The 12901-nt window shown below is 36.3% G+C and overlaps 1 protein-coding gene across 2 annotated transcripts in view; it reads right to left on the bottom strand.

Moving 5' to 3' along the window:
- Positions 1-12901, bottom strand: part of vg (transcription factor vestigial) — a 52553-nt gene that overhangs the window by 18165 nt on the left and 21487 nt on the right. For both annotated transcript variants that reach the window (XM_090107417.1, XM_090107418.1), the window contains exons 4-6: positions 12125-12286; positions 3066-3186; positions 1475-1671 (exon numbers count right to left, since the gene is read on the bottom strand). In XM_090107417.1, the coding sequence (XP_089963543.1) occupies positions 1475-1671; positions 3066-3186; positions 12125-12286 (480 nt within the window). The remainder of the gene's footprint in view (positions 1-1474; positions 1672-3065; positions 3187-12124; positions 12287-12901) is intronic.

Here is a 12901-nt window from a genome sequence, read left to right as displayed (position 1 = left end):
AGGCAGGAAGCGTGTAATCAGTCAAGACTAGAAATAATGCTCCAACACTAAAAGCAATTGTTAATAAATATCTCGTGACAAATGCCCCGTTTCACTCGGTTCCACATAAAACATAAATAACGTAGCATTTTTGTCGTGGCAATGTTTATCCAATTTACTCGCTAGCGTTTTAAGGTTACTACTATTTATATTGTGGACGCAAATAAATTATTTATTTAGTTCGTGCTTTGAGTGTCTTTTGTTTGATATTGCCGACAATATTTTAGGTCGTTTTCAAATCAAACTAATGAATCTTACCTGAGTTATTTAAATAAAGATTTTAATCATATTCCAGAAGAAAAATCGCCATATTATTTATTCCATGGTAAGTATTTCAAAAATGTTGCAAGGCAAGGCAATGGCCACTTGGACACTCTCAAGTATTTTGCATAAATTTTTACCATCTCTGATTATTTCCCATTCACCACTTTTATCCAAGAAAGCCAGTATTATAATTACGCGCATTTTTAACTAACAAGATTTTCTTTTCTCCTTTACTTTTAACCAACACAAATCTCGATTCATTAACTCATACCGACTAGTCAAGATCCATTAAACTCCTGTACGCATATATGTATATAGCATGAATAATATAAATATGTATATGAAAAGAGTAGTAGTGGCGGTTGAATGAGATTCAGCGGAATGTAGGCAAAAAGCGGGCTGGCGGGTCGCGGCAGGAATGCTATGGAATTACCTCCGCGGTTCGCCTGACCACGCAATTATACCTGATTATACGCCGCTGTTTGGCTGTGACATACGGATTATATGCGTTTATCTATTGAAGAAACTTATATAAACTGGCTCTTATGAAAATCTGTGTAGAATGAATCGCCGAAATGTATAAACGTAAGAATGACGAATATGTTGATGGATAAGTCGGTGTCAGAATAATGTGTTTAAGGTGGTACCCCGGAGCAATTTGCTTTAGGTATACGTCTTTCAATATGATTAAAATATTAATGTTACGGAAAACCCTGATGACGGAACCATTTCTGCTTGATTCAGAAGTAGCCTTTGTAAACCGTTTGCTCCTGGCGACAGGTAGAGGAGTACTGAGAACAGCACTTATACTTGGAAGCAGGAATAATGTACAGAGCAAAGCTCTGATGGTAGGAGCAGAAGCACTTGATTCAGAAGTTGTGCCTACTTCAATACATAATGTGTACCTGAAGCGCACAGCAGTACAAGGTACACTCGTTATATTTTTTTCAATTTCATTTTTTTTTTGGAGTAAAACTTTTTAGGTGTTAAAGTAAAATTTCAAGGTGGCGTCCTGGCAATACCGTCACGTCATGGTGTAAGGCGACGACTTTGATCTTTGAATCATGCCAAAGTTTCAATTCTGACACGTTTGCTCTGCACACACGCTCTTTTTCCTGAGCCACGGATACCAGGAGCGCAGCGGCTGCAGGGAGCATAGAGCGGCACGTACCTGGCGGCGGGTAGGAGTAGGGCGAGCAGGCGGCGGGGTCGAGCTGCGCGTGGTGCGCGTGGCCCCACTCCACGGGCTTGTACTGCGACAGCGAGCCGCGGCCCAGCAGCAGGCCGCCGTAGCCCGCCGCCGCCATGTTGTGGTGCGCGGCCGCCGCGTGGTACTCCGCCGCGTGTCTGTGCGCCGCGTGCCCGTACCTGCACACGACACATTCTTATTTATTTATTTCAAGTCTTAGTTCCATTTACAATCAATAATATCATATCCAGAACACTTTATAAGCAAAATAATCAAATTAAATAATACAGTAGCACCTCGTTAAGTCGAACCTCGATAAGTCAAAAACCTCCAAATCTCGAAAAAATGTCTTGTTCCCTTCCCTTCAAACCCGAAAACCTCCGTAACTTGAAATCTCGGCCCTCTGTTAGTCGAAATAATCACCGAGTCCCTCCAAGCCATTTTGGTACATATTTTCACTCTATAACTCGAAAAATTAAATTTGACCTCTGTATCTCGAACATGGCAACATTTTATTTTACAATCTTTATAACTTGATCATTTGGACTTTAACAATTTGCCGACAGTGCAGTACACTATATTGTTTCTTAGAAAATATTTTAGGAGTATACGATAATAAATTTATGACTCACGTAAACACGTGTTTGCATTAAGTAGGTATCTGATGACGAAATTATCGATTCAGTAGCTCAGAAAACCGATACTAATGATTAAGATGACATAGAAGACGTGAATAGTACATGCGCTCCATGCGTTTCCATCAAAGAGGCAAGAACCGCATTGAATACCTTACGAAATTTTATAGAGCAAACCAGTATCTCTGAAGAAGAAGAATTTTCTGTTCTTTATAGATTAGATAATGCTAGAGAACAACCAAATTATCTAAAGCAAAAAAAATACTGACTTTTTTAATGCCATATTTTTTATTTTAAAATGATTTGAAATAATGTTGATTTATAATAAATAAAAACATGTTCGTCACCTCTGCAAGTTGAATTTTAATGTACTTTACCTCTCTAACTCAAAATTTATAAGAATAAACCTCAAACTCTGTATGTCGAATCAAAATCCGCCTAAGTCGAAATCCTCCATAAGTTGAAAACTCTATAACTCGAATTTTTTGGCGTCTCCCTTGATATTCGACTTATAGAGGTGCTACTGTATTAACATTTATGATTTAACCTAAATGAAACCAAAAGGGCGAGGCCACAACACTGCGTTGCGGCGTCGCGTCGTAAAAATCTATCGTAATCTATCGTAAATATATAATCTATGTAAATCCATGTCTCACTAGAAACTGAAACGTTGGTTAGCGTCTTTTCGTTCGATGTCGTACCTATCCGATGAAATTTTTGCGACGCGACGCCGCAACGTAGTGTTGTGGCCTCGCCCATAGTCGGTCAACACAATCCATTATAGAAAACGACTTCAAAATCAATGAAAATGTTGAATTAATTTACGAATTTAAATGAATAGATACCTAAATAAAAAAATCACAATGTAGACACAATCGACATTTCGCGTTCAAATTAATCCATTAAATTTTTTAATTTCTATGATAACGTTTACTAACCCAGCATAATGCTGATGCCAGGGGTCATAGTCGTAGAGGTCGAGTCCGGCACACGAGGGTCCGGACGCGGCTGCGTTGAAGAAGGATGCCGGCAGGTTGCGGGATGCCATCGGGACCGCTTCTGTACAAATATAAGGTATATTATATGAATTTCATGAAGCAAGAATAAATTGATGATATACTGGTGTAAGTGGAAGGTAAGTTACTATAAATACTACGTTTCTAAATCATTACTTTGCATTAGAAACGTAGAAAAAACTTTATAAATAGTATTTATAAAATTATGTTAATGTTAAACAAATAAAAGAAACAGGAACACAAAATAGATTTTATTATAATGTGATTTAAAATTTATGATTTTATCAGAGACCAGCAGTAGGTCAATAAGAAACTCAAAAGAATTGATTTAAATGACTACCTACGCAGATAATTGAAGATCAAAGAAATAGACCTAATTAAAATGGAAAAAATTCTTGTGAAAAATAGAAATATGCATACAAAAATCTTGCCAATGTAAATTATTAGCAATCAAAATATTTCTTCCATAATTTTTTTTCCAGATCAAATAAATCAAACACGATTTCATAGGAAATTCAAATATATTCTACCGAATTTTCCTGGCTCCCACGGCGGTTCCAAGAACATAGTTATTGTCTCAGCGGCTCGCCTTTGATCTGTTAGATCGTGAAATCCATCAATATTGGCAGCTCCGAATAGAACGAGATTCAAGATAAGGATTTGTTGAAGTATTGAAAATGTCGGGCCTTTTTCATTCGTCAACAATAGATAAAAAAGGCAATATGAGGCTGTTCAACATTAAGTATTAACTGATATGTTACATTATTCTTATTTTCTTTATTATTTACATTCAAAGAAAAACTTAACAAATACTGAACGCTTCATCATTGTCCTTAAACGAAAGACTAACAAAGGTTTGGCAAAATAGCGTTCTGAAAAGTGAATGACAAACATAATCTTTCCTATTCACATCATTACATCATCGCTGACGAACATTCCCGTAGTAAATTGTCGTTTTTAATTTTATTTCCACGCATGTCTTTCCTGGTCAGCACTCAGCTCCCACGGCTCGCATTCCCGGAACGCAGCCTTATTTTATTGTCCCATCCGAACCCCGCCTTTGATCTCTTATCTCGACTCTTTATAGTGTCAACTCGTTCTATACCTAATAGTGTTTATTTTTACCACGGACGAAACAATCCGCTGCTATTCTTTTACTTTTTCTTCGATTAACTTCGGTTTTCTTGCTTTATCTTTATCTGCGGAATTCACTTCATGCTCCGTGGCAATTGTTTCATAAACACGTACAACGAGGTTTTAAAAGAGAGCCCCAGCGTTTATTTCTGAAGCCACTTCAATTATCTCAAATGATGAGTACGTTATCTTCAGTTACATCTAACAATCAGTTGTTAAATTTATCTTGAAAATGTGAACCACTAAGGCCGGAAGAAACTATTTAAAGAACACGAAATAATATTCTGAAAAAATGTACTAGGAATGCTGTGTTTTACATCATCGCCAATTACAGCGTTGAAAACGCCATCAAAGCATGGAATCTAAACGAAATACTGTTAAATTGTTAAGGGCCAACAAAAGAAATGTAATGTTTTAGTAATGTATTCGCGCTGAATAGCATCACGAAAGGGCCCGTCATTAGCGCTGCCGCAGCGTTCCTTTTTGCCGGCACATTGCCGCAAAGCCCAATGGAGCATGGAGCGTTTTTGCCGCGCGGCTCCTTTGCCGCACATTTAAGTGGCCCTTTTTCCGATCTAATCGCAGATATGTCCTCGAATTCGACCTACTTTTTAATCAGAACCGGTCCGCGTTGCGTCATTCCGATCGCTCGTCTCAAACATTGCCTAGATTCGCGAGTTCACTGCAGCACTCAATATCGAGCGAACAATGGGCAGCCAAATGAAGTGCTGCAAATGTACCTGTGTAGTGAAGGGTTGCGGCGCTGGCGGGCGGGCGGGGGGAGGGTGAAGGGGCAGCGGGAACCGTGGAGCGCTCTATTCCCGCAATTAAAGCGAAGTTTAATTAAGGCAGACTGATTTATCTAGTGGGTTGTTGGTTGCGTTGAAGCTATTCCGCGAAGTGAGTGTTTTTGCGGACGGTTCGCAGTATCGGCGGGGGAGGCAAACGGGTCGCGCGGCCAGAAGAACAAGCGTGGCGGGCCAGGTGCGATCGATACTCGGAAACGGGAACAGGACTTTACCGGCCTCCGCACTCCACACTCCACATACGTAATGATTCACACGGCGTGCCTCGTTCACAACGTTCGCTGGATTCAAATACGATTTTTATACTGGCAACATTGTAAACGGGATACGTGCTGTTTAATGGATTTTCAAGAAAAGTATCGTTTTTGTATACGGTTAACTGTTATTTCAGTGTAGCCTTTAAACAGTGAAATAAGTTAATACGAAAATATTAAGTTCAAAACATAAGTCATTTAATCAAAGGTTACTTATGAAATAGATAATTAATGTTGGAAAAATTATATCATAATAATTAAAAGTGAAGTCATTAAACTATAGTAAACAATAAACATCATTATACAAATGCCCTATTTGTATTTTTGTTTTTATACAAGTTTTAATGACTACCGCTTCTAGCCCCTCTTTAGCTCTTTCTACTATTAACAAAAAGCTCAATAAATAATAAACGAAAACTGCAGCCATAACTCGTACAACCCCAAATTGGATTACCAGCCCCGCCCTACAAAAAACACCTCCCTAAGTCTACACTAGGGACTGACGAAGATTTAAGTCCTACTGGATATCTTTTATACTTAAATCATAATTATTTTTATGTAATGGAAAATGTGAAAAGTTTCCAGAAACAAACACTTAAAAGAAAGAAAAAAACATTTAGGTATTAAATTTCCCGAAGTGAGTAAAATTTAATATTAATTCTTTCTGCATACAATTTACCGATTGAACATTCTATTTATAATATTGGTTATATCGTGAAAGTGTTACAAGTTTAACAAATAAAAAATACGAATATTGATCCGTCGAAATAAAGTAAAGCAGAAAATACACTTCAGAAACCAGAAACGTTTTATGATTTTTTCCCGTAGTTACAGGTATTATCTATAATATAAAAATGAATCCCAAAATGTGTTGGTAAGCGCATAACTTGAGAACGGCTGAACCGATTTCGATAATTCTTTTTTTATTATATTCCTTGAAGTACGAGGATGGTTCTTATGTAGAGAAAACGTAAATATGTACCACGGGCGAAGCCGGGGCGGACCGCTAGTATTATATAAAAATTGATTTCAAATACCTAGTTAAAAGAAGTACATACCAGCGTTACATTGAACAAACTGAGAGGTGAGCGTAGCAAGTATGGCATAGCGACAGCTTTTTACACCGCTGTGTGCGACATTTAGCTAGCGCTTCTAGTTCTTTAGGTCGATGGACGAAATCGCTTACTTTACGTTTAATTAAATACTTCGATAGATTGACGAAGGATTTATTATTTGGGGATAGAACCGCAATACACAAGTGGAATAACAAGTAGCTGTGGGAATTTCTTTTCGTGATAGTCGATAATATATGAGAGGGTATTTTTATTGGAATAGTTGAACTTTAAAGTGTATCTTGTACTTTAGAATTGCACTTTTTTGGTTATTATGAAAATCTGTTTTTATTACAATGATTTATTGTAAGGCTTTTAATAGAAAAGGAAAATTATACACAAGCTCATTGTTCTGATTTAAAAAACCGTTTATTATAGTTATTAGTTATGTACTTAGTAGTATTTTTATTCTGTGGTAGTAGGTAGGTACCGGCTTTCCATTTCATTTCTTATCTTTTTGATTATAATCTCTCAGGCGAGGCAATTTTATTAACGTTTATAGTTAACTATAAAGGTTAACGATGAACACGAGGACAATATAACCAACCCTGTTTTTACTTTTTATTGACTTGTTAAAGATTAGCCTTCTTCATATTATTTATAGTAGCGGTAGGCGTAAGAAGTAGTAATATGTACCCGCATCCCGTCTAAAGCAGCACGTTGGTACACGGTGGGGTTTTAGTCTGTAGGAATCCGACATAACCCACGGCTCCTTCCCCGGGAGCCGTGGGTATCTTAGGCAAGATTTCCCCACTTGGAAAAAAAAGGCGTAAGAAGTAGTACCTATAGCTATGGTGTAAAAACTGAGTCCTACACAACAGCAACCTATATCCTTCCTACTTCTTACTATCCTATCCTTCCTTCCTACTAATATCTACAATGCGAAAGTTTGTGAGAATGGATGTGTATGTGTTTGTTACTCTTTCGCGATTACAATGAAACATAGCACACATATAGAGGGTAACTTGCATAAACACATAGGATAAATAATTTTATCCCGGAAATCCCACGGGAACGGGAACTATGAGGGTTTTTCTGTGAAAACGCGACCGAATCCGTGGGCGAAAAGCTAGTTTTTACATAATTGTTAACATAAATTAAAAAGTACAGATCCAGTCGTAATAAATAAATTCTTATATAATGTTTAATTATATATTTCGTGACTATAATGAACTGTTTATTTATTTAATCAAATTACAGAAAACAATCGCAAGACGAACTGAACGTTTACCGTTAATTGAATAATTGAGGAGTAATCACAAGGTTTTGTGCTAATGAGACATTATTTTAAGTTTTAATTTATTTATGAATAAAGACTATAATCGCTAGAAATTAAATTTATGAAGCGTTTAGTTTTTGCACGCGAATTCAGCTCAAAACCGTTTGTTGTGAATTGTGACGTAAATAAATAATTAAGTAAGTATGTATATAATTATTGTATTTAAAATTATCTAATCATTATTTTCCTTTAATAAGAAATTGGTATTGCACGCCTCATATGCGAAGCGTTGAGGTGGGTACTACTGTCACTTCGCGCAAAACATCTGATTTTTCAAACTTAAAATGTCTTTATGTATTAGGTATACATTGCACTTGTAAGATAATACATACACACACATATTAAGAAAAAACACTATTTTTAACGTTCATGATATTTTTGATGTCATTTTTGTTATTTAAACTAGTTAAAAAACAGTTTAAAAAAGTTCTGTCTTGGACGTCCGTGTGTCTGTATGTGCGGATCCTTTTTCTTGTTAACACGATAGCGACCGAAATACTTTACTAATCGAGTCTTTTATTTTCTCTTACGCTTGAGTATGCTCAGGAATAGAACCCTTTCATTTTTCAGGGTCTGATTCGATGTGGTTTAATTGTTATTAAATAAACAAAAATAATAATTAATAAATATTTATTAAAAAAAATTATGAGGCGTACACTTTTGGATTTTCCAAATTATTTGGAGAATACTTTCATTAATAAATACAATAATAAATCACATCGAAAGATTACCTATTATTGTTTAATTTTGAGTTATGATCAATTTAAAGAAATATTTTGTAACAAATAAAATGATATCATCTAAGATGCTTTTTCATTATGGGTACACTAGCTTTCCGCCCGGGGCTTCGCCCACGTTTTCAAAGAAAAACCCGCATAGTTCCCGTCCCTATGGGATTTCCGTGATAAAACTTATCCTATGTTAATCCAAGTTACCCTCTATATGTGTGCTAAATTTCATTGTAATCGGTTAAATAAAATAATAAAAAAATTACAATATTATATACCTACCTATGTTTTTATTTACTCCTAGCTATAGGTACTTTCAGAAGCAATATCTATTAATATCAATAAAGCATGAAATTAAATCGATCAGTAGGTTTTTTTTTTTATATAATGAAGAGGTTAATCTATATTAAATGCATTCTAGATGTTAATACGAATTGCACATCCATAAATATAAAGCATTCATAGGTATTGTTTGGTCCATTGATTTTCACACTAATAATTGTTATGTTCTGACTATATAACGTCTTATTATGTATGCAAAGTTTATGTGCAAGTGATTTCAACTGCCACTTCTTTTTTTACTGACCTTATTGGGTAATAGTTTGCTTACCTACTAAGCAGTACGTTTAGCAACAAAATCGATTTTATAGTTTTTTAAATGGGTTGTTGATTCATGAATTCATTCATACATGTCATGTGCAGAGGCGGCTCGTGACAAAATTTTATGGGTGTTCACTTGAAATAAAACACTGAAAATACATGGCGTATAGCAGTACATTTATCAAAAAAATTACTTTTAAAGGAAATACATACTTACGTCTTTCTTTTTGGTGTGCAAAAATATCTATAACTTAAAGCGACAAGACATTCGTAAATGTCTGTTGTTGCTTTCATCACAGCCACACAACCACGGTGTTTTCACATATTGTTCAGATTTAAACACACGCGTATATGTTTTCGTTTTTGTCGTACATTTGCGCTCCTTAGGGCGAGCCGCCTCTGGTCATGTGATATTTTGACATAAATGTACTATAATAGAGTAGACAAAAGATGTAAATATCTATTTCCTTTTTTTCGTCGGACAGCCTACTCCAAATGTACCTAAGTCTTGTATCCTACATCTAAATGCTTAGTTGATAAACATTAATAATTAAAAAAAAGTTGTGTGGTTTTATGAAACCACGGTAAAAGTGAAACTTAGGCACAAAATTATCGTATTTGTACGATTATAAATTATCGTACGGTTCGACCGTCACGCGACATGCGCTACACATACCAAAAAGTTTGAGACCATGTAATAAAAGTTTCACTTTAAAAATCGCAGAATAAATATCCCAGCACAAGCCTACATTATCTTAAAATCAACGTATTTATTGTTAATTACGTTTGCCGTTTCTAATTTATTGTTTTTGCAGAACTTCCATATACGGAAGATATAAATGCTGCTCTAATTGATCTGCATTACGCAACTGCACATTATTCACAAGGTATAAGAATACCTGTTCGTTATATTTATTTTATGGACAACCTTCCCACCCGGGCTGCGACCCTGGTAGTTATAGGAAAAAAATATATTGAAACAAAAAAAGAGTAGATTACGTGATTTATGGTAATTTTAAGTTAAATTGTGTATATTTTTTATAGGTTTTAAAAAATACCTATTTAACTTATAAAGAAAAGTCTGCATTTTCTTAATTTTTATGTACTTAACCCATTTTATAGACGAATTTTATGACATTCATCTGAAATACCTACTAAAATAACAATCTTGTAGGTACCTAGTATTTAAATTTTGAGAAAATGAAAGCGATACTGCAGTTCCCTATCCACTGTTTCATGTTTTACACAAATAAAACTTACTCTAGTTCTTTCTTCGCATACTTTATAACGTTTAAAAATTCATGTGCCATAGATATAAATATTCAACTGCTTTTAATGTGATTCAGTAGCAGTACTTCACTCACGGTAAGTCACAGTACAAGTACTAACAATAATTTATGTATGAAATGCTAAACCTGCTTTACTACGGAGACAAACACGCGACATTTCCTCATCACAAAACATACATTGCTGGTTTTATATAACAGTGAATGCACTTGACTTCTAAAAGGTAACATAAGCAGCAATGTAAAGCGTGTGAGATAGATGCTGATATGCAAGATTCACCAATTAAAGATCAGCGTGGACGCCGCATCGCCGCTTTAACAAGATGTTTGCAAATCGACCGGTTATCAAGCACCTATCTACAGAAATAAATAAAGTTTGTAGCGTCAATGAAACAGCTTTTTACTAAACGCTTTTAAATGTGTTGAAAGTTTAGTCTCAGTCTAAAATAAAGGGTGTTCTGTAACTGGAATATCTCCCAATATAAGGTGTAAACAGGTAAATATGTACATACGCATGAATCCCGCAAGGATCCCGCGCAAAAAGTACAATCGACGCTAGAAATATCCAAATGGACTAGAAACTTTCAAGCGATGTAAATAATTCTAACACCCAGAGATTAGAGCCACTGCTACGGACCGATCCCTTCACAAAAGAAAAACGTCTAAGCATTTGTTCAAGACAGCTGGAAAACACTTTAGATGTGTCTTATTTTGTCCCAGTTATTAAGTTCTAAGATTAGCAAGCGGGTAAATGCTTCACGTGAACGTGAAGCATCCTATTCTGAACGTGAACCATCCTATTCTGCCTGATTTGGTGAACCAAATCAGGCAGAATAGGATGGTACACTCCACAGCGTCAGCAGCGTCCTCCTGGTCCAGTAGTTCTATCATTTCGAATAAGCGACTAATTGCTATCAACCTCAGTCTTCCAATATCATCACCGCGAAAGACACATCAATGTCCAAAATATTCCAGAAAAACCTGTGCCCGTCTAATTCTCCCAGTCTAAGGCGATTAGCGGCTAATTGCTATCAGCTCAGCCTACCAACAAAAAGAAACATCCAGTGGTGACGCGTGATCACATTACAGGTACATGCAGGTGTCAGTTTTCATCGCGTTACGGAGAAGCGAATCATAAAAACTGTTACAATACTCGCTCATGTAATAAACATAACTCGATCAATCGGTTCGCGCGAACCTCTCCCTTCTTCATATACCACGAATTGTGCAGTTTTTGCTGAGATATTGCTATGATATTATAGCATTGATTTTTCTTGAAAAGTCACATCACTAAGTTGCTAAGTTTGTATCGTCATTGTACAACATATTGTGCCTCGACACTCGTCAGTCTTTAATGGTAGCATAAACCGTAATATTCTATATCTTGCGGACTAATATAATTACTGCAAATTACGTGATACAATCTTCTGATCTCAAATTTCAAATTATAAGAGATGACATTTTTATGTAGGTATGTTTCAAGGAAATTTGGAGGAAGCCTATTAGTACGAGATCCGACAGCAGGATTAGTGCGTTCATCGATTTTTTGCGAAAACCAAAATTTCATTTGCTAAATGTAATTTAATTAAAAATGCTTGCGGCCAAATTTTGACTGGCAACCTAGATATACTATATTCTCCTAATTATAAATACACATAAAATTTTGCTTTTAGCAAAAAATCTATGAACGTACAAATCCTGCTGTGGGATCTTAGACTATATCTCTAGCAGTGCACGTCCTGAAAGGCTGGAACGAAGGAAAGAATTACGATTGGCACTCACCCTTCGGCTTGTCAATGGACAGCGCCCTGGCGAAGTGCTCGTCCACGACGGCGGCCACGTCGCCCGAGTAGTGCGTGAACACGACGCAGTTCGCGCTGACGTACTGCGCGCGCGCCCGCCCGCCCGCGCCGCACTCGCCCTCCGACTCGGACGAGCCGCCGCCTGCGCAACATTCACATTTATACGTCTTCATAATTATAATACATGAGAATATATTATACATAGAGCGTAACATAATTAATGCTATATAGAATACATACAATATTATGATATGCTTAAATACCGTCACAGAATACATAATAGTAGCTAACTTATCAAAAGAAGAATTAGCGTAAAGTGAAAATATCTTAGACCACATCGCTTACCAGCAGGCGAGAACGTAGTCAAACCCAAGTCAACCCTATGGCTCATAAAAATAGCTCACAACGTGTCGTAGTCATAAAAAAGATCCGCATCGCGAAATTTGTGTAATGGTTCTTATGAAAAGATAATTGTGCCAATCATAGAAAGAGCACATGGCTAAATTCATGCCGTGACAGACCGGCTATGCGACCACGACGCGTTGTGGCAAAGAAGAAATTGAACCGCTAGCACACCGCTAGGCTACTGACTATGTTACTTCAGTGGGAAGGCAAATTTATTCTACTTTTTCTGTTTTATTTATAGGGACACTCCACGCTACCTAACATGTATAACAATATCTTAACAAGCATGACACATCATGCTAGTACAGAATATAAATAAAATACTTTTTATTTACATAATATTATGGTAATG

Source organism: Colias eurytheme, chromosome 11, assembly GCF_061535395.1.
Source record: "Colias eurytheme isolate Ceu_HAF_F1 chromosome 11, ilColEury1 Martin Lab GWU primary, whole genome shotgun sequence".
NCBI classification, from domain to species: domain Eukaryota; kingdom Metazoa; phylum Arthropoda; class Insecta; order Lepidoptera; family Pieridae; genus Colias; species Colias eurytheme.
The sequence above is the reverse complement of the archived record's forward strand: the minus strand, read 5'-3'. Positions and strand labels throughout refer to the sequence as shown.